The sequence below is a fragment of the Lucilia sericata genome, unplaced genomic scaffold (assembly GCF_015586225.1).
Source record: "Lucilia sericata isolate MDLA Ls3-8-SP2 unplaced genomic scaffold, ASM1558622v1 Contig000675F_arrow, whole genome shotgun sequence".
Lineage (NCBI taxonomy): Eukaryota > Metazoa > Arthropoda > Insecta > Diptera > Calliphoridae > Lucilia > Lucilia sericata.
In genome coordinates, this window is record NW_023994680.1 from 194,041 (window position 1) to 214,250 (window position 20,210).

The 20,210-nt window shown below is 30.8% G+C and overlaps 3 protein-coding genes across 8 annotated transcripts; 2 read left to right on the forward strand and 1 right to left on the reverse strand.

The window, feature by feature from the left end:
- Positions 1 to 1,792: 1,792 nt before the first annotated feature.
- LOC119607201 (DDB1- and CUL4-associated factor 11) lies at positions 1,793 to 4,514 on the forward strand. The gene is made up of 6 exons (XM_037961012.1): positions 1,793 to 2,295; positions 2,349 to 2,769; positions 2,826 to 3,359; positions 3,420 to 3,575; positions 3,650 to 3,756; positions 3,822 to 4,514. Exons 1-6 carry the CDS (start codon positions 2,110 to 2,112, stop codon positions 3,984 to 3,986), a joined length of 1,569 nt encoding a protein of 522 aa, XP_037816940.1. The 5' UTR covers positions 1,793 to 2,109; the 3' UTR covers positions 3,987 to 4,514.
- A 312-nt stretch (positions 4,515 to 4,826) lies between these two features.
- Positions 4,827 to 7,239, reverse strand: LOC119607200 (PIN2/TERF1-interacting telomerase inhibitor 1). 2 transcript variants are annotated; one of them, XM_037961011.1, is made up of 3 exons: positions 7,020 to 7,239; positions 5,354 to 6,960; positions 4,950 to 5,238 (listed from the first exon to the last, which is right to left on the reverse strand). In XM_037961011.1, exons 1-3 carry the CDS (start codon positions 7,090 to 7,092, stop codon positions 5,221 to 5,223), a joined length of 1,698 nt encoding a protein of 565 aa, XP_037816939.1. In that variant the 5' UTR covers positions 7,093 to 7,239; the 3' UTR covers positions 4,950 to 5,220. The 2 variants fall into 2 exon arrangements, with proteins under 2 accessions (XP_037816938.1, XP_037816939.1); XM_037961010.1 differs by having other exon boundaries at positions 4,827 to 6,960.
- Positions 7,240 to 8,928: 1,689 nt separating this feature from the next.
- Positions 8,929 to 13,747, forward strand: LOC119607205 (activin receptor type-1). 5 transcript variants are annotated; one of them, XM_037961021.1, is made up of 11 exons: positions 8,929 to 9,041; positions 9,378 to 9,498; positions 9,729 to 9,764; positions 9,985 to 10,060; positions 10,121 to 10,337; positions 10,807 to 11,033; positions 11,111 to 11,325; positions 11,386 to 11,608; positions 11,679 to 11,866; positions 11,925 to 12,150; positions 12,210 to 13,522. In XM_037961021.1, exons 1-11 carry the CDS (start codon positions 8,981 to 8,983, stop codon positions 12,357 to 12,359), a joined length of 1,740 nt encoding a protein of 579 aa, XP_037816949.1. In that variant the 5' UTR covers positions 8,929 to 8,980; the 3' UTR covers positions 12,360 to 13,522. The 5 variants fall into 5 exon arrangements, with proteins under 5 accessions (XP_037816949.1, XP_037816950.1, XP_037816952.1 ...); XM_037961023.1 differs by having other exon boundaries at positions 8,991 to 9,192; XM_037961022.1 differs by lacking the exon at positions 9,729 to 9,764 and having other exon boundaries at positions 12,210 to 13,747.
- The last annotated feature ends 6,463 nt before the right edge of the window (positions 13,748 to 20,210 follow it).

Below are 20,210 nucleotides of genomic sequence, written 5' to 3' on the forward strand. Positions count from 1 at the left end.
ATTTTTTGTTGAAAATAAATAAATTAATTTGTTATATTGTCTAGATAGTCCTTAGTTTTGATATCACGCCCCTTAAATTTGAAAACTTACTATTTACATAAATTAGTTGTGCTTTTTTTTTAAATAGTCCATAAAACTACTTCACAAAAGTATGCGAATTTTTCCTGTATTTCATATATGATCATATTAGACGATACACATATTCTAGAATCGCATGGTTTTATGCTCCATATTGTTTTAAGGGGTTACTATCAACCGCATGGATATATTTTTGACCCATTTGGTCCACAATTTTGGGGGATTTGTGCCCTCTTTTCATGTAATATCATTAAAATGGCGATTTTTGGCTATATTTGTAATGTTTTAACCCTTTTCCAGAGATAAAACCAAAAATTTAACATTGGAATTTAATAGAACCCATAGGGTATCTAAAAATAATATTTTTTGTTATAAGGATCTGTACTTAAACGTTCCAAGATGTATTTTTGGTATCGTTTTTCAGTTTCTAATTGAAATATTTGGATCCTAAGTCCCTTTTCGTATCTCTAGGGACTATATTTTCCGACAAAGTTGTCTAGTGTATATTCATGTACATATTGGCACTAATATATTTTAAATTTTCAATATATTATAGCGGTATACAACCCCAAAACATGCCTTAACAAAACGTCATCCTATATAGTAGATTTCAGTTTTTACTACTCGTAACTTTCACGCTTATGTTGCCCGTTACAATAACACTGTAAGTCCAAAATTTTGGTTTTAATTTGATCATAGTAAATAATATTTAAACACATATCAACATTTTTGAGTTAGATCATAATGATATCGTGCAATGCAGCATGGAGGCCATTGGTATATAAAAATAATTATTTTACTGTTTTGAATGGTGTTTCTTCGAGGCCTGTTTTGGAGTTGTACACTTCCACAACACATTGAAAACTTAAAATGTATAAAACTGATATCTAAAAGAATAAATACCAGAAAACTTTCCCCGAAAATAGTTGATCCTAGTATTATAAAAATGGGCTTAAGTTCCAATATATTGAATTAGCGACAGAAGAATGATCCGAATAATTTATCTTGGAGCGTTTAAATACAGATTCTTGTAACAAAAAATATTATTTTTAGATACCCTAAGGGGCCTTTTAAGTCCCAATATCAAATTTTTGTTTTATCTCTTGAAAAAAGGAGAAAAATTTACAATTATGGCCAAAAATCGCCATTTTAATGATATTACATGAAAAGAGGGTACAAATTCACCAAAATTGTGGACCAAATGGGCCAATAATATATCCTATCCGTGGATAGTAACCCCTTAAAACAATATTACGCATAAAAACCATTCGATCTAAAATTTGTGTTGCGTATAATATGATCAAATATGAAATACAGGAAAAATTCGTATACTTTTGTGAGGCAATTTCATGGACTTTTTTTAAAAAAGCACAATTAATTTAAGTCAATGCTAATTTTTCAAGTTTTAAAAAGCGTGATATCAAACATAAGGACTATCTAGACAATATAACAAATTAATTTATTTATTTTGCACACAAAATATATTATTAAATTTAGTTTCTTTTTATAGTTTACCCAAATTCGAATAATTATGAGAGACACTGTATGTATTTATTTTCTCAATTTTCGATTTTTTCAACACAAGTTTGATTGAAGCAGCCGTCGAAGTGTTGCAGGCGCCAACGCCGTTAATTTTTGCTAGGCGCAGATCTAATAACAGCTGTGACGTTTCGTCATTTGTTATTTTTTTCTTCTCTTCTCATTTGTTTGTTATTTTTTATCTGTTGTAAGACATTGTTTTTGTAATTTAGAAAATCCTATCAGAAATAATGAACTGCAACAATTAAAATTGTATTTCGATTACAGCAAAAGCAAAATCCCAATAAACTTATTGAAAAAGAAAATAACAATAAGTACGTACTTTAGCCAGTTGGAAAAAAAACAAAGAAAAAATCAAGCTAAAAAGAAATTCCATAAGACGTAAATTGAATGAAGTTTCCTGAAGGGCAACAAAGAACAGACATTTGGAGTGTGTTTCTTCTCTGCCTTTTATAGTAAATCTTATTTAGGTGAAAACTTTAACCTCTTCACATGGGTAATAATATTACATACGAGCTTGAAGACATTGATGATTATGTGAGCGACGACAGTTCCCTGAGTCTGGATAATGGTGACTTAAGTTTTGCTTACTCTATGGTCTTAACACAAATTGAACGTGAAGATAGGAAAGAAATGCCACCAGTGATACGTAAAAAACCTGATTTAAGAATATTCCGTGTAAGTGTTAATGATTATTTACAGGGACTCATTTATATCCGTAATATTTTCAGCATACTATGATGTATAAAGAAATTAAGGCTCTTAGTGGATTTCCGGCCAACAGCAAGAAACCAAATGAACGCTGGTGTCTAGCTCGGGGTTTGATGAAACGCGAAAATGGCTTATCCGTTTGCAAACGTGGTGCCTTCAGCCCCAATCAACAGAGACGCATAGGAAACTTTTTTGTGCCCAATAAGAAAGTTGACCGTTTAATGTCGTTAGACTCCAAGATTTACATTTGTAAATTCAATAATGATGGCTCCCGTCTAATAACTGCCTCCCAAGATGGTACGGTACGTATATTTGATGCATCCAAAGGTACCTACAATCGCATACAACGTTTCAAGGTCAGATATCTTAATTGGAGTATACTGGACATAGATTTTAGTCCTTGCGGACGTTTCTTTACTTATTCCACCTGGGAAGATGCATGTAAGTTAAATGAAGTAATTTCATATTAATAAACTAAATTTCTGACCCATCTTAAGTTCATGTTGCACCCATGGAGGGAGATGGTACTGATGCCGAAAGCTATAGCATCGGCAATGATCGCTACCGTGCTGGTATGTTTTCCGTGCGATTTTCACCCTGCGGTCGCAACTTGATTGGTGGATTAACCGATTCAAAAATTATAGTTTGCGATCGTGAGACTCGTCATGTTAACACAATTCGCACGGATAATTCATCAGTTGACATAAATGCCATTAGCTATGTAAGTGATCAAGATCCAAATTTAATTGTAAGTGGTTGCCACAATGGCATTATTAAACTTTGGGACCTACGATGTTCAAGTGGTTGCTCTCATCGCTCAACCAAAGCTAGCAGTGTTTTTCTGGGGCATTTCGATAGCATTACTTATATAGATCCACGAAATGATGGCCATTATATGTTGAGCAATTCCAAAGATCAAAGTATTAAAATTTGGGATTTGCGTCAACCAACACCGAAAAGTAAGATACGTAGTCCTCCTAATGCTCCATTAATTGACTGGGATTATCGCGCCAACCAGGTGCCTAGAGAGTGTAAGTCAAAAAGTTGATATTGATTCAAGTGGTTGGTAAATTTTTAAAAACTTTTGTTAGATTATAATCCCACCAAGGTTTTAGATGGAGATGTTAGTGTCATGACCTATCGGGGTCATCGTGTTACTAAAACTTTATTGCGTGCTAAATTTTCGCCAGCTATTCAGACGGGACAGCGTTATATATACACAGGTTGTAGTACAGGGAGAATTATTAGTAAGTATGATCGCTTAAACGTATTAAAAGTTTTAATATTTTCGATCATAACTGTAAACATCGACTTTTTCTAGTTTATGATGTGTTAACGGGCCACATTAAAGAGGCCATAGAAAGTCATCGCCATGTAATAAGAGATTTACATTGGCATCCAGTACGAGATGAAATTGTCTCTGGTTCGGTAAGTTTATTTAGAATAAATGCACATTTCCGGTATGAGAGTTTAAAATTCACAATATCTTTCAGTGGGATTGCCAAGTGAACTTAAATATGTATAAAAACAAACCAAACCTTAAAAGAAGTAGTACTGAAGAAATCGAAAGACCTCTGCGTCGATCACGTCGCATAGCACATCGTAAGGGAGAATTGGAAGCCGAGGAAGAGGAAGAAGACGATGAAAATGATTTTTAATAGCTAGAATATATGCATATTTCTAATTTCTTGAGATATTTTATTCATCGTACATTATTAAACTAGTTATATATATAGAGTATGTACTTTAGTTTCCACCCTCCTCCATCTCAATCAATTTGTTAACACGCTTCACACAAAGTGTGCAAGTGGTGTATAGATTAGTGTGTACAACAATGAATGTAAAAATGATTTTCTTAATTTTTCTTTTAGTTTTTTTTTTATAATATTAATTACTTATAAATCTTGAAGTTTAGTATGACTTTAGTTAGTTTTTAATTAACATAAAATTTTCGCAGCTTCTACTGGAAGTATGAAATTTTCTTTATTAGAGGTACAGCAAGTCTGTGCCTATTTGTACTGTAGAACAGCTTGCAAGTCCCTGTAAAAAGGGCAAATGATTCATTTCAATTTTAATTTAAATATGGCTATGAATTGATGAAATTAATGTGATTTTTTCTTTATTTTAATTTTCATTCATTTTTGTATGAGTTCTTGTATTTTAGAATATTTTTAATAAAACTAAATATAATATGGTCATAAAGTGTTTAAATTTTTTAAAAATTTTAATTAATCTTGCTCTGTTTGTTAGTAATGTTAGAACAGTTCTCGTAGCACGAATCGACTGACTTTTGGGAAATTAGTAACTGCCATGTTGTTAGAAAATTAAATTCTGAACATTTCGAATTAATAGGTTTTGTCACACTTTCCGTAGTCATTTTAGTGTTTTAAACCGTTAAAGTGATGTTAGGTAGAGATTCCATTATGGATCGTCCCAGGTTTAGTGGATAATACTATTTCTATTGATCTTAGATATTACAGAAAATAACTTTTAAAACGTTAGTTAAATATTTGTATTTATATGTTACAAACTTAATTTATTATACATATTTTGAACTTAATAACTTACATACACATTCTTACTAAATTATAAAAGAACTAAAGTTTTTCAAATGATACTATACAATTTGAAAGGCATTTTTACGTTGCCAGGTTTTAATAAAAAGTTTTGGACCCCTTTGTTTTCTTTTCCGGGCACTGATGACTTCCTTTACATAGTGATTATAGGTTTTCTTCGGTTTCTCCAATTGAACATACTTGCTTAGAATACCTTTCCATAGATTTGTAATGCGTTCTTCATCGTTTTTGTTCATTTGTACGTCCAGCTGCAGGTTTGAATCGAGACCGTAACCTTCGATGTGAGGTAGTATGGAGCCCGTAAAGTCGTTTAAACTTATATTGCGGAATTTTTCTGCACAAAATGAAGAGATTGGGTAGATATTATATTCTTGGTATTTTTTCTTTAGTTCATCTAGATCTAACATTTGAACATTAATATCACTGATGAACGCTTTTTTTGCACTTACATCTTTTCTCTTGACTTTGTCGGGCTTATTTGTGGCTTGGTCGGATGCATTTACAGTTTGGTTGGTTGTAGAAGAACTAATTTCTTTATCTGAGTTTTCGTTAGATTCTTTAGATTTTTTCGATTTCTTTTTCTTTTTTTGCGTTAAACTATCGACATTTTCATCAAGGGGCTTCTCTTCATTGTCACTATCAGCAATTTCGATTATTTCTTTTGGCTCTTTAGCCTTACTCTTTTTCTTCTTTTTTTTAGTTGGTTCTTGTGTTAATTCAAGTTCTGTTGTTCCCTCTGTGTTATCGGGAGACATCAAGTTTTCATATGATGAAGTTTTGTGTTTTCTCTTTTTTGACTTTTTATTTGTTAAATCGACTTCTTCAATAGGCTCCACAATAGGTTCTTGTGATTTATTTTCGGTTTTACCCATTTTAGTTGTTGTATCTTCTGATACAAGTTCTATAACATCTTCCGCACTAGCTTTTTTGGCTTCTTCTCCCATTTCATAATTATTTTCAGTTTCTTGATCTGGATTGCTTTTTCTCTTTTTTGATTTCTTCTCTTCGATGATAGCACCATTATCTGGTTCAATTTCCAAATCCTTACGTTCCTTTTTGCTTTTCTTCTTTTTCCTAATAACCTCCGGTTCTTGTTTTTGATCGTTTGTTAAGGCGTTATCTATATTTTTCTCTGCATTATTCAACCCGTTCTTTTTATTTTTTATTGCTTCCATTTTCATTTTGAAATAATCCGTTACGGACACATTGCTGTATATCATAAGTCCGTCAGTGGTTTCCTTCTTTTCCTGCTCCTGATTATTTTCCTCCTCCAATTGCTGTTCCTTTCTCTCCTTTTTGTTTTTCTTTTTCTGTTTCTTGGTAAGTTCTTCTTCCTCTAGTTGTTCCTCGTTTGATTCAGATTTCATGCTTAGACTATTTTCCCCACTATCGAGGCCGTTTTTGCGATTTTTTATAGCTTCCATTTTAGTTTTAAAATAATCATTAACCGAAACACCGGTATTTATTATATTAGCACCTTCATTATCTTCTTGTTTATCATTTATTTCCTCTGACTTTTTCTCAAAACTTCTACTTAGTTGGCTATAGAAATCATTGGCGGCTTTCTGCTCATCTGCTGCTTTTTTGCCAAAAATATTGGCCAAATCTTTTTCGCTATATTGAGCTAAATCTTTGCCTTTGGTAAATTTCTTATAATGTACGCGGGCTTTACTTTGTTTAGATCTTTCCTCCAAGGAAATTCCACTTATTTTCTCTTTAAGCTTTTCAACTTTTGGTTTCTTTTCATCGTTGACACTGCTATCTTGGAAACCAAAACCCATACGCGGCATATCCTCAGCATCTGATTCATTACCATTCTCTTGTTTCTTATTGGCATCGTCATCAACGTTTTCATTGTTAAGAGTTTTCAGCAGTCCATTAAAACTTTGCTCATGTTGTGTCCACTGATCATCACGATGTTCAAAGCCCAAACCAAGAATATCGTTTTTATAGCGAATTCTAACGAAATCCTTTGAGCCGTCTTCTTTAGCACCCAAACCTTTGCCCTTTTCCCAGCCCATCTTTTCGAGCATTTTTGTACCGAAACGGCTATCATCTAAGTCAAAAACAAACAGTTGTAAATATTACAATGAAACTGACCGAACTTCCACTTACCTTCATACAATGCTTTTCCTCTGGGTACCAAATTATAACGTTTCCGTTGTCTAGGTTCAGCTAACATAGCCATTTTGAAGTAATTTATTTAGGATTTAACTAATACTTAAAAACAATTAATAAATATTTAAATTGTATAAAAATATAATTTCCACGTGCGAGTCTGTTTTGGGATTGTTTGACAAGAAAAGCAAGTGTTGCAACTAAATGAAACAGACTGGAATAGAACACAACAATATGACAAATAATATGTTAACAAATTAGCGTTTTTAAAATGTAAATTGAACTAAGTGTTTCGGAAAAGAATAAAATCAGGGAACTATTGATTTGATTCTTTATATGGTGATAATTCGCGTATTGCATTCAGCAGGGCATAGGGACATTCTCTTCTAGGATGTTTCGAACAATCAATTAAGTTGAAAAATGAAAACAGATTCAGATAGTACAGATTAATATATTTCTCATCAAAATTGAAATTTAATTTTTATTTATCTACGTGAAGACATGAGTTTTAACTTTTACGTTTACAACTATATCACACCAAAAATAATATACATACATATATTAAATTTTATAAAACTGTGTGAAATATGACGCTTTTTTGTAGCGATATAAATATACAACTTTAAAGACAAATAACTTTGAAACTAAAAGAAAGCAGATAGGAATTTGTATAATCCTATGGTTACAATTAAAAGAGATATTAACAGGTGTGCTGGCATCTTAATTTCAGTCACAAAAAAGTTATAACTATTGTTTTGTGTTATTAAAATTATTGAGCTAAATTTAATTTTGAACACTATATGAGTGTACGAGTTGAGTTTAGTCTCTGAAACTAGGGTTCTATAGTTGAAACAAAAAGTCGACTTTTCGACTTTTCGACTTTTTGCATTTAGTTAAAAGTCGACTTTTCGACCTTTCGACTTTTTCCATTTTATGAAAAGTCGATTTTTCGACTTTTCGACCTTTTTCATTTATTTAAAAGTCGACTTTTAGACTTTTCGACTTTTAGTACTTTATAAATGGTCGACTTTTCGACTTTTCGACTTTTTCCGACTTTTCGACTTTTTCCGACTTTTCGACTTTTTTCGACTTTTTCCGACTTTTTTCGACTTTTCGACTTTTTTCGACTTTTCGACTTTTTTCGACTTTTCGACTTTTTTCGACTTTTTCCGACTTTTTTCAACTTTTCGACTTTTCGATTTTTTACGACTTTTTGACTATTTTCGACTTATTTCGACTTTTTTTCGACTTATTTCGACTATTTTATACTTTTTTCGAGTTTTTCCTACTATATTAGAGTTTTTGACCTCTTTTCCACTTTTTTAAAATTTTCGACTATTTTCGACTTTTCGACTTTTTTCGACTTTCTTCGACTTTTTTCGACTTATCGACTTTTTTCGACTTATCGACTTTTTTCGACTTTTCGACTTTTTTCGACTTTCCGACTTTTCGACTTTTTTCGACTTTTATTTACAAAGTCGACTTTTCGACTTTTTTCATAGACGATAGTCGAGTTATCGACTTTTTTGGAACAAAATAGTCGACTTCGACTTTTCGACTTTTTTCGACAAAAAGTCGATTGTTCGATTATTCGAAAGTCGATTTATAGAACCCTATCTGAAACACACATTTAGAAGATAATGCAGTGCTGAATACTTTTAAAACTTGTATCAAATTTAGTTTAATGGCAGATAAAATCGCTAGAAAATAGTAATATAAATAAAAAGTAAAACTGTAGTTAAAAAAAGTAATGTAATTAATATTCTGTTTAGAATTCTAAATAATTTTTTCTGTTTATTCTATATCAATTAAATGATAATTTCTTTATAAACAATTGAATCTCCTTTTATCGGCTATTCACTTTCGTGTGACAAAAATCTCTACATGTTCCACATTTATAAAGTTAATATTTTTCTCGCTAAACTGTTTTTACAAACGCCATATTATCATCACTGATAATGGCTGCCATTATAAAATTAATTTATTTGTTGACAATTTTATACGCAAAAAATGCAAAAGGTATTAAAAACGGCCTAGTTAAAACAAATAAGTGAACGTTTAACTTTGCAAAAATAGTGTTTTTATTATAAAAATTATAAATTTTCAATATATAAATGAATTCCAAAAATTAAGACCAAAGCGCTGCTGGCAGAACTTAATGTGTATAAGTGTGTGTATTTGTGTATTGTTTGTGTTCTTTTGAAAAGAGAAAAAAACAGCAGACTGTCAATCTAAGAAAAAGGCCAATAAGGAACCAATCAAAGCTTCAAAAGAAGACATTTAGTTAATATTTAAAACTTATTTTGCGAAAATATAAAGTAATTTCCTATAAATATAATTGTCTCTATATTTAAGGTGAAATAACTAATCGTTTATTAGACGAAAATCAGGAAAATATGGATTTGGAAGTGTCACATTCTAATAGCAAGGAAATTTCAGTAGCGCCTGTACAGAATTCTATACAAACACATCCCAGGTAGGTCGAACGTCGTTTGAAGAGATAATTATATAAATTATATAGAATTATTAAGATTATGAAATATAAACTTATTGTTAATAATAACTTTGAAGCTAATATTACATACTTAAATTATATCTCTTTTATTATTCCCACTATTTTCCCCACTACTCTTTTTATTTCTCTAAATGCTTTCCTCCTACGTATGCTAAATAAAAAATAAAATAATAATAAAAAAATCCCTGTAGGAGACATTCAAAATCGAAAAGACGCATGAAAAGAAGGTAACCACCAAACAGCATTTCTTGTTGGAGTTTGTTTTGATTCTGAAATTTAAGTTACTGTTTTGTTGCTGAAAATTTTAATATTTGCTGCTTGTTTTGTTTATAAACATTTTTATTATTGTTATTATTTAGTTGTTAGAATTTTGTTTCGTATTTTCTTTTTCTATAAGAACAATTAAATTTTAAGTTGAATTTATAATATTTACGACTGATTTTTCAGATTTAAATGTTATTCATGTGAACCTCCATGTCGTGATCCCTCACAGCATGCCCATATGTGCCAGAATGCTATACAGGTAATGTGTATTCTTGTTTAACTAACTCTATGTGAAATTTTTAATATTTATCTATTGCAGTGTTATAAATCACGAACACGCGATGCTTTTGGCGAAGAACGAGTTACTCGGGGTTGTACTACGACTCCAGATCAGATTCCTTTAATATGTAATCAGAATACAATAAATACTATGGGTGGCCCTCGAAAACGTAATACTCAGGCTTATATAAATGTTGTATGCTGTGCCGGCGATTATTGCAATGATGGTGAATTTCCAGAATTACCTCCCTTAAATGGTAAGTAGTAAAAATGAAAAAAAAAATCAGAAAACTTATATTTGCCCTATAGACTAATCCAATGGTCTAATACATAGACTAGTTAATTGAACCTTAGACAAATCAATATACAAATTCATACACTTGTTCATAGCATAGTCAAAAAACCATACAATCCATAAGTCAATAGTCCTGTGCAAAGCCTAATTCATAGACTTCTGAATCGACTAGGTTATAGTAAGTAGTATAAATAATGAATTTTAAATGAATTTTATTATTGAAAATATAAGTTTAAAAAGTATTACAAAATTGCCTTTAACTCTAATATAACTCAAATTAGATTCGCATTTATAACTAAGTTTCATAATAACATTAATTACTCTACCTAATTCTATGAGAATAGGGCCGTAAATGGACTTAACCTCCCATACATAGCAAATACTTACAATATAATTCGATATACATGTATGTTTTTTTTCATTTCTTTAAGCTGAAGTAACACATTTAAGTGCCGACAGTAGCAACTTGCTAAAGATGACGTTTGCTATATTGGGACCATTCGTCATTATCTCTATACTAGCCTATATAGCAATATACTTTATTAGACGAACACATCGTAAGCGCTTGGAATACTCAAGAGCTAAACAAGATCCAGATTCCTATTTAGTAAATGATGAACTATTACGCGTTACCAGTGCTGGAGATAGTACTTTAAGGGTATGGTTATTACAAATACATATTTTTAATTTAAAAATTAACTTTAAATAATTTTTGGTAAATCCTCTCAAAAATAGGAATATTTACAACATTCAGTCACATCGGGTTCGGGCTCAGGATTACCGTTACTTATACAACGAACACTAGCCAAACAAGTAACACTGGTTGAGTGTATTGGACGAGGCAAATATGGTGAAGTATGGCGTGGTCATTGGCATGGTGAAAATATTGCAGTGAAAATCTTTTTCAGTCGTGACGAAGAATCCTGGAAACGTGAAACAGAAATTTATAGGTAATTTACATTAAATTAAAAAAATGTCTACGCAAATGTTTTAACAAACTGTTTTTTTAGTACCGTTTTATTGCGGCACGAAAATATTTTAGGTTTTATTGGCTCAGACATGACTTCTCGCAATTCTTGCACCCAATTGTGGCTGCTAACACATTATTATCCTCATGGCTCCCTTTTCGATCATTTAAACAGAAATGCCTTAAGTCATCGTGATATGATTTTAATTTGCCTATCGATTGCAAATGGTTTGGTACATTTGCACACCGAAATATTTGGTACAGAGGTAAGTTTAAATAATAACATAACATTTTTTTATCGATTGCGTTACTACTTTGAGAATGACAATTGTTTAGGGAAAACCTGCTATGGCTCATCGTGATTTAAAATCAAAAAATATATTAGTTAAACCAAATGGTACCTGTGTCATTGCTGACTTTGGTTTAGCTGTAATGCATTCAAATGTTACCGGCAAATTAGATTTGGGCAATAATCCCAAAGTGGGCACTAAACGTTATATGGCACCGGAAATTTTAGACGAAAGGTAAATGTGAAGCTTTCACGTTTAAATTCAAATGGTTTATAATTTTTGTAATTTACAGTATTGACATGCATAATTTCGAAGCTTTACGACGCACAGATATTTATGCCTTGGGTCTAGTATTATGGGAAGTATGCAGACGGACTATATCGTGTGGCATTGCTGAGGAGTATAAAGTGCCATTCTATGATGTGGTACCTTCCGATCCCAGCTTTGAGGATATGCGCAAGGTTGTTTGCGTAGATAATTATAGACCTTCGATACCCAATCGTTGGAGTTCAGATCCAGTAAATATTTCATGTGTATTTTCAGGAATTATATTTTAATTCATGTTTCATCTTTTTAGCTTTTGGCGGGCATGTCAAAACTTATGAAAGAATGCTGGCATCAAAATCCAAATGTACGCTTACCTGCCTTGCGTATTAAAAAGACTATACATAAATTGGCTTCCGCAGATGAGAAACTGCGTTTAGATTATGATGAAGTTTGTGTTTAAAAATTGAACAAACAACTTAAATTTTATATGTTTTCTTCGCTCAATTATTGATGAAGAAGTTCAAGTTAATTTTCTTAAACAATTAACAGTTTATTGTTAATTTTCTTTTTAAATTGTCAATTCAATTGAAATGGCAGCAAAATGTATACCATTTCATGCTCACTACACCATAGTTTTCAATACATATAGTTTTTTATTTAACAGATAATTTAACATAAAATGATTAAGCTCTATATTACGTCTCTGTTTTAGTAAAAATCAGAGGTTTGTAGATTCACATTAGAAATATAAAAGACTTTTTTTGATATGGTTTTTAATGTATACATCTATAAAGTACTAAGAAATTACAAGTTTAGAAAACACCACCAACCTTCACAAGTAATAAATAAAATTACAAAATCTGCAAATAGATTTTGTTTTATTCTAATTAACAATATTTAAATTGTACAAGAGAAATTCGCAGCCTTAAATTTTCCATTAAAATTATCGTATAAATTTTACTTTTCTTAATACAATACTGGTGTAGTTGTAAAACCTATAAATTAAAACAAGTTTTATATGTAAACAAACTAAAAAGATTTAAAATACAATATGCAATTTTATTATACAATATGAAATTATTTTTAAGTTTAGTGTTTATAAACTAATTGATAAAAAAAAACTAAAAATTAAAAAAAAGTACTTGATTTAAAAGTATTTATATTTATATGTATTATAAATAACATAAAAGATAATTATGTATAATCAGGTTATTATACAGTGGATGTTTTTTTAATTATTTTTTTGTTGCATATACCACTACACAATATAGACAAAGAAATATGTTGGCCTTAAACAAATAAAATTTTGGTAATTTTCAAAAAATTGGTAAAATAATTATGACATTGTGCCTTTTTTCCTCAAATTTAACAATGCCTTAAATAAACAAAAAAAAAAAAACTTTATTAAAATTTATATATAATTAAAAACACATAAAACTTATGCTTTAATCATGCTTCCATTATCGTATTTTTGTTTTTAATTTACATGTTAAACCTTTCCATCATGTGCCATTTTCAAATCTAATTTTATTTCAATTTAATATTTCGCTTTACTACAAAAACTCTGTACTAAAATTAATTAATATTTACTTTTCAAAGTGTATTAAACAATAAGATGTTTTTTTTTTTCTAAATTAAGTTTACTTTTTTAATAACGTAGTTAAGTTAATAACAATTACAATTAATTAGTATTTAGTTTAGTTCTATTAGTATTAAGTTTAATAAATAAACTATATATGAAATGTTGTATATAAACATTTGTACAAAACTAAAACTTTTTTGAATGTTAATGTAAAAATTAAACAAACACATAGTATGTAGTTAAAATTAGTATTAATAAAGTAAATTTAAAAATATATAATATATACAGATGTATATTAATATTAATAAATAAACTTAATTATTCATAATACATATATAGTTCTGCACTCTGTTGGTTTGTATACTATTTTTTGTTTCCTGAGCAGGAAATAACAGTTAAATAGGTGTAAGTAAACAAATCGACCTCTTGTTAATTTCTACATGTTCATTTAAAGTTGTTACGTGGACGTTATACTGGACTTGGATAGATTCTCAAACAGTCTTATGTATTAAGATAATAATTCCTCTTTTTGGCTCTTAACCATCATCCAAGCCAACGGTCCACAGCCAATTTTAATTTAAACTCCCTATTTCCTTATTATTTTTCTTTTTTAACATTTGTTTTTGTATTATTTTTCTTTGCAAATTTCATTACTCTAGAAACAGTTTATACTTTATATATTTAATAAATAATCATCATCTAAAGGAGCTTCCTGAGGTCATAATTTGGTCAAGCGGAGCCAGGCCTATATACGACGCGATTCAGAGCTTTAAATGCAACGTTTCTTTAGAGAAATCACAAAATTGAGTAACGGTCTTAATCGAATTCAATACAGTCTCCGGATTTTCCTTCAAATCTTTACAATCTAAAAAATTACAGTTCAATAACAGATGAATACATAGATAGATATGTAGTAGATAGATAGATGATGATAGATAGATAGATAGATAGATAGATAGATAGATAGATCGATAGATAGATAGATAGATAGATAGCTAGATACGATATCTGCTCGATCGCTAGATACTAGATAGCGCTCGCTGATCGCTCCTCGCTCGCTAGCTCCTCTCGCTCGCTCGCTCGCTCGCTCGCTCTCTCGATCGCTCTCGCTAGCTCGATCGCTAGCTCGCTAGTCTCGCTCTCGCCCGGTCGCTCCTAGCTCGCTCGCTGCTCGCTCGCTCGCTCGCTCGCTCTCGCTCGCTGTCGCTCGCTCGCTCGTCTCTCTCGCTCGCTCTCTCGCTCGCTCGCTGCTCTCTCTCTCGCTCGCTCGCTCGCTCGCTCGCTTCGCTCCCTCGCTCGCTCGCTCGCTCTCTCTCTCGCTCGCTCGCTCTCTCCTCGCTCGCTCGCTCGCTCGCTCGCTAGGTCGCCTCGTTCCTCGGTCCCTTTCCCCTCCTTCCCTCCTTGCCCTCTATGTTCGCTCGCCCTCTTTTTCTCGATTTGATTCCTTGCTGGAAAATTAGGATTTATCAATCAAAATCTTTCAATATTCAAACGTTAAAGTCATTGTAGTCAAACTAAAATAACAACCCAGTTGCAGTTGGGGATTGTGCATAATAATTTTAGCCAAATATTTTGTTTTTATTAAATATATTGAGTGGTATTTGAATTAAACGCAAATTTATTTTATACCCAATAAAATCATTCGTAGATATTTTCACGCTATATTCAACATTTCGTGAGTAAAGTGTAAAAGATTCCAATGTAGAATGTTTGAAAATACTAAATAAATTGTTAAAATTAATTTCATACTCATTATACATAAAGGCCAATTGCTTAAGACTTTCATTTTTAGTATATCATCCATAACGATTACACTTAAATCTATAAACATTGATTCTAAATTGAGGAAATTGCCTTTTAGGGGAAAGTGCATGGCAATTGGTTCGTCAGCGTACCATAGTGTATAATCATGCCATATTAAGGTGGTTAATTTTTTCATTTGTTGGCAGTTGTATAATAAAAGTTGTTTTAATTCATCCCTAAAATCATATTCCATTGTTTCTATTCGCAAATATTCCAAAGGAGATTCAATGTAGAAGTTTTCATAATTATTAGAAAATCGTGTAAATACTGATGTGAATGATTGTAATTTTTGTAGGCTTAAGATTGTTTTCAGGTCCATCCAATTGAGGGGGTTACAATTTATAAGTGTTAGTGTTTCTAAAGATGGTATAGCAAAAAAACTCTCGATAGTACAAAAATTCAAATATAAATTTTTCAAATGTTTGCAAGTTCTAGTTAAATTTTCCAAAACATCTTTGTTTACACAAAAGGAATTGTAAGAAGCATTTATGGCTAATACTTCCAGATTTTTGAAATCGAAAAGTAATGATTTTGTATTTGCCGAAAGCATCGGCAATTTAAAACTGATTATTTGACATACATTCTCTGGAAAATTGAGAGTTGTTACTTCAGTACTGCCATCTAAATTTCTGGCAACGGTGTTTACTTTTAAAATAATATGTTCAACATGTTGCAACCTTCTAATAACGAATAATATATGTTCGAGTTCATAGTCGTAGTGTTTTTCGCTTACAATTAATGTTTTCAACATTTTCATGTCGGCTATTGCGGAAATAAATCTATGGTCAGTCAAAACACCATTGTTGTTGCTGTAGTTTGAACAGTTTCTTAGAGCTAGTTTCTCCAACTGTGGGCAACATAGTTTAATTTTATTTAAAGTATCTGCGTTTAAGATTTTAATGCCACACAAGTTTAAACTTGTCAGTTGTGGAAAATCATTTTGAATTAACACCCCAAAAAAACTTAGTTTGTTTTCCCTTTCCAATTTACCCGCATTCTCAATGATTTGTATTTTTTTCACATTGTCGAGATTCAGGAATAATAGTTCTTGTACTTCCGCATAATTTAAGAGTACACTCGAATTTTGGGAAACATCTGTAATTTTATAATCGGAACAATCAAATTTATACATGGGATCTGTGTAGGCATTATATCGTTCGACATCGTCTACTTGATTGGTGACTAAGACTACGTTTGTATCTTCTATTGTACACAATTTCAATTCTTTACATTTTCTTCTCCATATCATAGATTTCACAATATCACGAAATTGCCAACAAATCTGTGTCAAATACAATTGTTCTTTTATGTTGAAATATTGAAAAATATTTTCCCAAATATTCATAATGGTTAACGCTTTTTCAAAACTGCAGTCCATGACGTTCCAATTTTGTCAACTTCTCCAAGACTGATTTTTTTCTACACTGGGTTATACCTTTACTTTTTCTACTATGCAAAGCACTTTGCGTTACAATCGTATCGTAGACATCTTGTACTGATAAGACTACTAACAACACTTCCACAGAAGGTAAAAAAATTCACTAATTGCTACTTCGCTTTATTTTTAGCTGGGTAACTAATATAGAATAAACAAGTAAGAAAGTATAGTCGGGCGTGGCCGACCATATGATACCCTACACCAGTTATGAATATTAAATGTGATTTATTTTTCATAATATCTCATTTATCTTCAATATTCCCTTGTTCCGATACATTTAAGCAATTTATGGATGAAAAACTAATTTTCTGAAAGAGGCTTTATATGGGGGCTAGGGGCAAATATGGACCAAGCCCGATAAAATTTTGTGAATATATTTATATTTACATAATATTTTATTGTGCTGAATTTCATCGCGATATTTGTGTTTATAAGTTAATTTGGGACATTCAAGTAATTTTCTAAAGGGGACTTTGTATGGGAGCTAGGGTCAAATGGGGCCCGATCTTTATGAAATTTGGCAGGGTTATCAAGACTTCTATAAAACTTAGTTGTGCCGTATTTTGTCGATATATCTGTATATTTAACATAATTATGAGCTCAGAAGCCCTTTTCGGGCGGTTCTGTTCTATGGGGGCTAGGTGAAATAATGGACCGATTTTAACCATTTTCAATAGGCTTCGTCCTTGGGTCAAATAAAACGTGCGTGCCAAATTTCATCCAATTATCTTGAAATTGCGACCTGTAGCTTGCGCACAAGGTTTACATGGACAGCCAGCCAGCCAGACGGACGGACGGACATAGCTTAATCGACTCAGAAAACGATTCTAAGCCGATTGGTATACTTTAAGGTGGGTCTAGGACGAATATTTTTATATGTTACAAACATCAGCACAAATCCAATATACCCTCCCCACTAAAGTGGTGTAGGGTATAAAAATATTAATTTTATATACTTTACCCTTTTTATTAAAATATAAGTATGTATATATGTATCTATACATCAAATGAAAGCCTGAAATCTTTTCTACAATTTTTTAATATTTATCGGTACCGTTACTTCAATGGATTTGTGAAATAAAAAAATACTTTTTGTGGGATTTGTTTGCAATGAGTTAATAAATTGGGACATATTATATATCGTTGAAATACTATTCCAAAGCTGTTTCAAATGATATGTATATATATTATACGGATCGGTTCATGAATTGATAATTTATATGATAACTTAAAAGATCTATAACTCTAAAACTAAACATTTGTTGACCAAAAGACATACATATATCGCAAATCATAGAATTAAAAGGTCTATAAGTGGTATTTTTTTAAATTGGAGAGTTATACATATTGAATATACCCCTTTTGATGCTTTCGAAACTAACTATTGACTCTAATTTGGCTGAAGAAAAATAAAGAGAAGAAGAACGAAATATTCTACTTAGTCTCTCCAACAAACTTAAAATTGAGTAAAAACAAGTAAGAGTGCTATATTCGGCTGTGCCGAATCTTATATACCCTTCACCATAGTGTATTTAAAAATTCATTTTCTGACTATATCATTATTTGTTTTGTTTTCCTCTTTTTTCTTGTGTAGTGTCGTATTTTTTAGTATTATTTAGGAAAAAACAGAGTTGCATCACTAAAAACTATTAGATTTTGAGTAGATTTTAACGAAATCTAGTTACGAAGTAGATTTTGTTTTGTATGGGAAATCTAGTTAAAATCAAGTAGATTTGGCTCGAAATCTCATAAGTACTAGATTTCGTGTATGTGTAAATGGGGTATAAGCGATATAAACACACAAAAAACAAAATACACAAGGCAGTAAAACCAACAGACACAAAAAACAAAAACAAAATAACGCAATGAAACCAACAGACATCCAAACATACGAAATTGAATGCACCAAGAAACAAAAACAATATACACAAGGCAATGAAACACACAGCCATCCAAAGATACGAAACGAAATACTCAAAAAAAAAAATACAAAGGCAATGAATTAGCGTGTTGTTGTTGTTTATTTTTTATGAAATTTTCAGAGGTTGTCTCGGATTTTTGCTTATATCTCCGTTGTTTATGAACGGATTTTGCTGTTTTTAAATAGGAAACTTCTCGAAAGCATGTCTGATAGAATTATTGAAGATTTGGATCCCAAAGATATCTGGGGTCTTCAGAAAACTGATTTCAACAGACAGACGGACAGACAGACGGACATGTCTTAATCGATTCCGCTATCTATAAGGATTCAGAATATATATACTTTATGGGGTCGGAAAATTATATTTTACAAACGGAATGACAAACTTATATATACCCTTCTCACGAAGGTGAAGGGTATAAAAAGTTGCTGTTGTTAACCAAGGCGAATTCAGATAAGGTGGTGTTATTATTTTTTTCTTCACTTGACTGGTACGCACTGATGTCAAAGTTTGTTATTGTTTATATTTTTATATTAAAAAATTTCCGTTAAAACCAGAGACAGTAACTGCTATTATTTTTATTTAAAAAAATTTAAATTAAAAATTTTATTTGTTTGTATTTCATTTCTTAGAAAATACAAATTGCTTTTGATTTGTATTTTTTATATTTTCTGTAAAAATTACTGAGAACTTTTTCAAATAAAACTCAGTAATAAAAAACACAAATAATTTTTAAACCTAAGGCACAAATAAAAATCAGGCAATGATTTTTATTTTTTGAAATTAATTATAAAACTCATTATGCGATATTTACCTTTAAAACAGAGATTAATAGAAAATTGGTAAAATTTCTTTACCACTGATATCATCGATCAAATTGTGCAGAAATTAGTTTTGAAAATTGGAAAATTAAAATTCTTTAGGTAATTTTTATTCTTTGTTTTGAAAAATAAAAATCATTGATTTCTATTTTTGTCTGAATAAATAAAAATTACTGAGTGAGTATTATTAAAAAAACATAAATAATTTGTTATTGAAATAAATAGAATAAAAATCAAAAAACATTTTTATTTTCAACTTTTATTATTAAAATCAAGAAAAAAAAGTTTATTGAAGTAATCGATTAAAAAAGGTCTGGGAAATATTTTGGTACATTTCTAGGACGATTCTTTATACTGATTTTTTTAAGCAAAAATTCCATGGATAATAATTATTTTCTGTTTTAACTTAAAACTGAGAAAAACTTCGTTAGTATTTTGAATAATTTATGTAAAAAATACCATGCATTTTGTAAACAAATATTTTTCTTATATGAATAATGAATTATTGGTACGCATGTACAAACTTAATAACAATAATATTTTTTTCTATTAAATGTTAAGAAATAAAATAATATTGCTTCATATTTTGCATTTACACTTTGTAGTTAACGTGATTAACCAAAAAAATTCTGTTCCAGAACATTTAATATAAAGAACCCACATGAGGTATTTACCCGACCGGCGGAAGCTGTCTTCTACGTTAAGGTAAAATTTTCAGATCTAAAAAAAATTTAATAAATTTTTT

Excerpts from the sequence above, each read along its gene's own strand:
- LOC119607205 (XM_037961021.1), top strand. The coding sequence starts at position 8,981 with ATGGCTGCCATTATAAAATTAATTTATTTGTTGACAATTTTATACGCA. Across the intron at positions 9,499-9,728 it reads TCTATACAAACACATCCCAG|GAGACATTCAAAATCGAAAA; the intron begins GTAGGTCGAACG and ends AAATCCCTGTAG. Across the intron at positions 9,765-9,984 it reads AAAAGACGCATGAAAAGAAG|ATTTAAATGTTATTCATGTG; the intron begins GTAACCACCAAA and ends CTGATTTTTCAG.
- LOC119607200 (XM_037961010.1), bottom strand. The coding sequence starts at position 7,092 with ATGGCTATGTTAGCTGAACCTAGACAACGGAAACGTTATAATTTGGTA. Across the intron at positions 6,961-7,019 it reads AGGAAAAGCATTGTATGAAG|ATGATAGCCGTTTCGGTACA; the intron begins GTAAGTGGAAGT and ends TTTTTGACTTAG.
- LOC119607201 (XM_037961012.1), top strand. The coding sequence starts at position 2,110 with ATGGGTAATAATATTACATACGAGCTTGAAGACATTGATGATTATGTG. Across the intron at positions 2,296-2,348 it reads CTGATTTAAGAATATTCCGT|CATACTATGATGTATAAAGA; the intron begins GTAAGTGTTAAT and ends TAATATTTTCAG. Across the intron at positions 3,360-3,419 it reads CAACCAGGTGCCTAGAGAGT|ATTATAATCCCACCAAGGTT; the intron begins GTAAGTCAAAAA and ends AACTTTTGTTAG.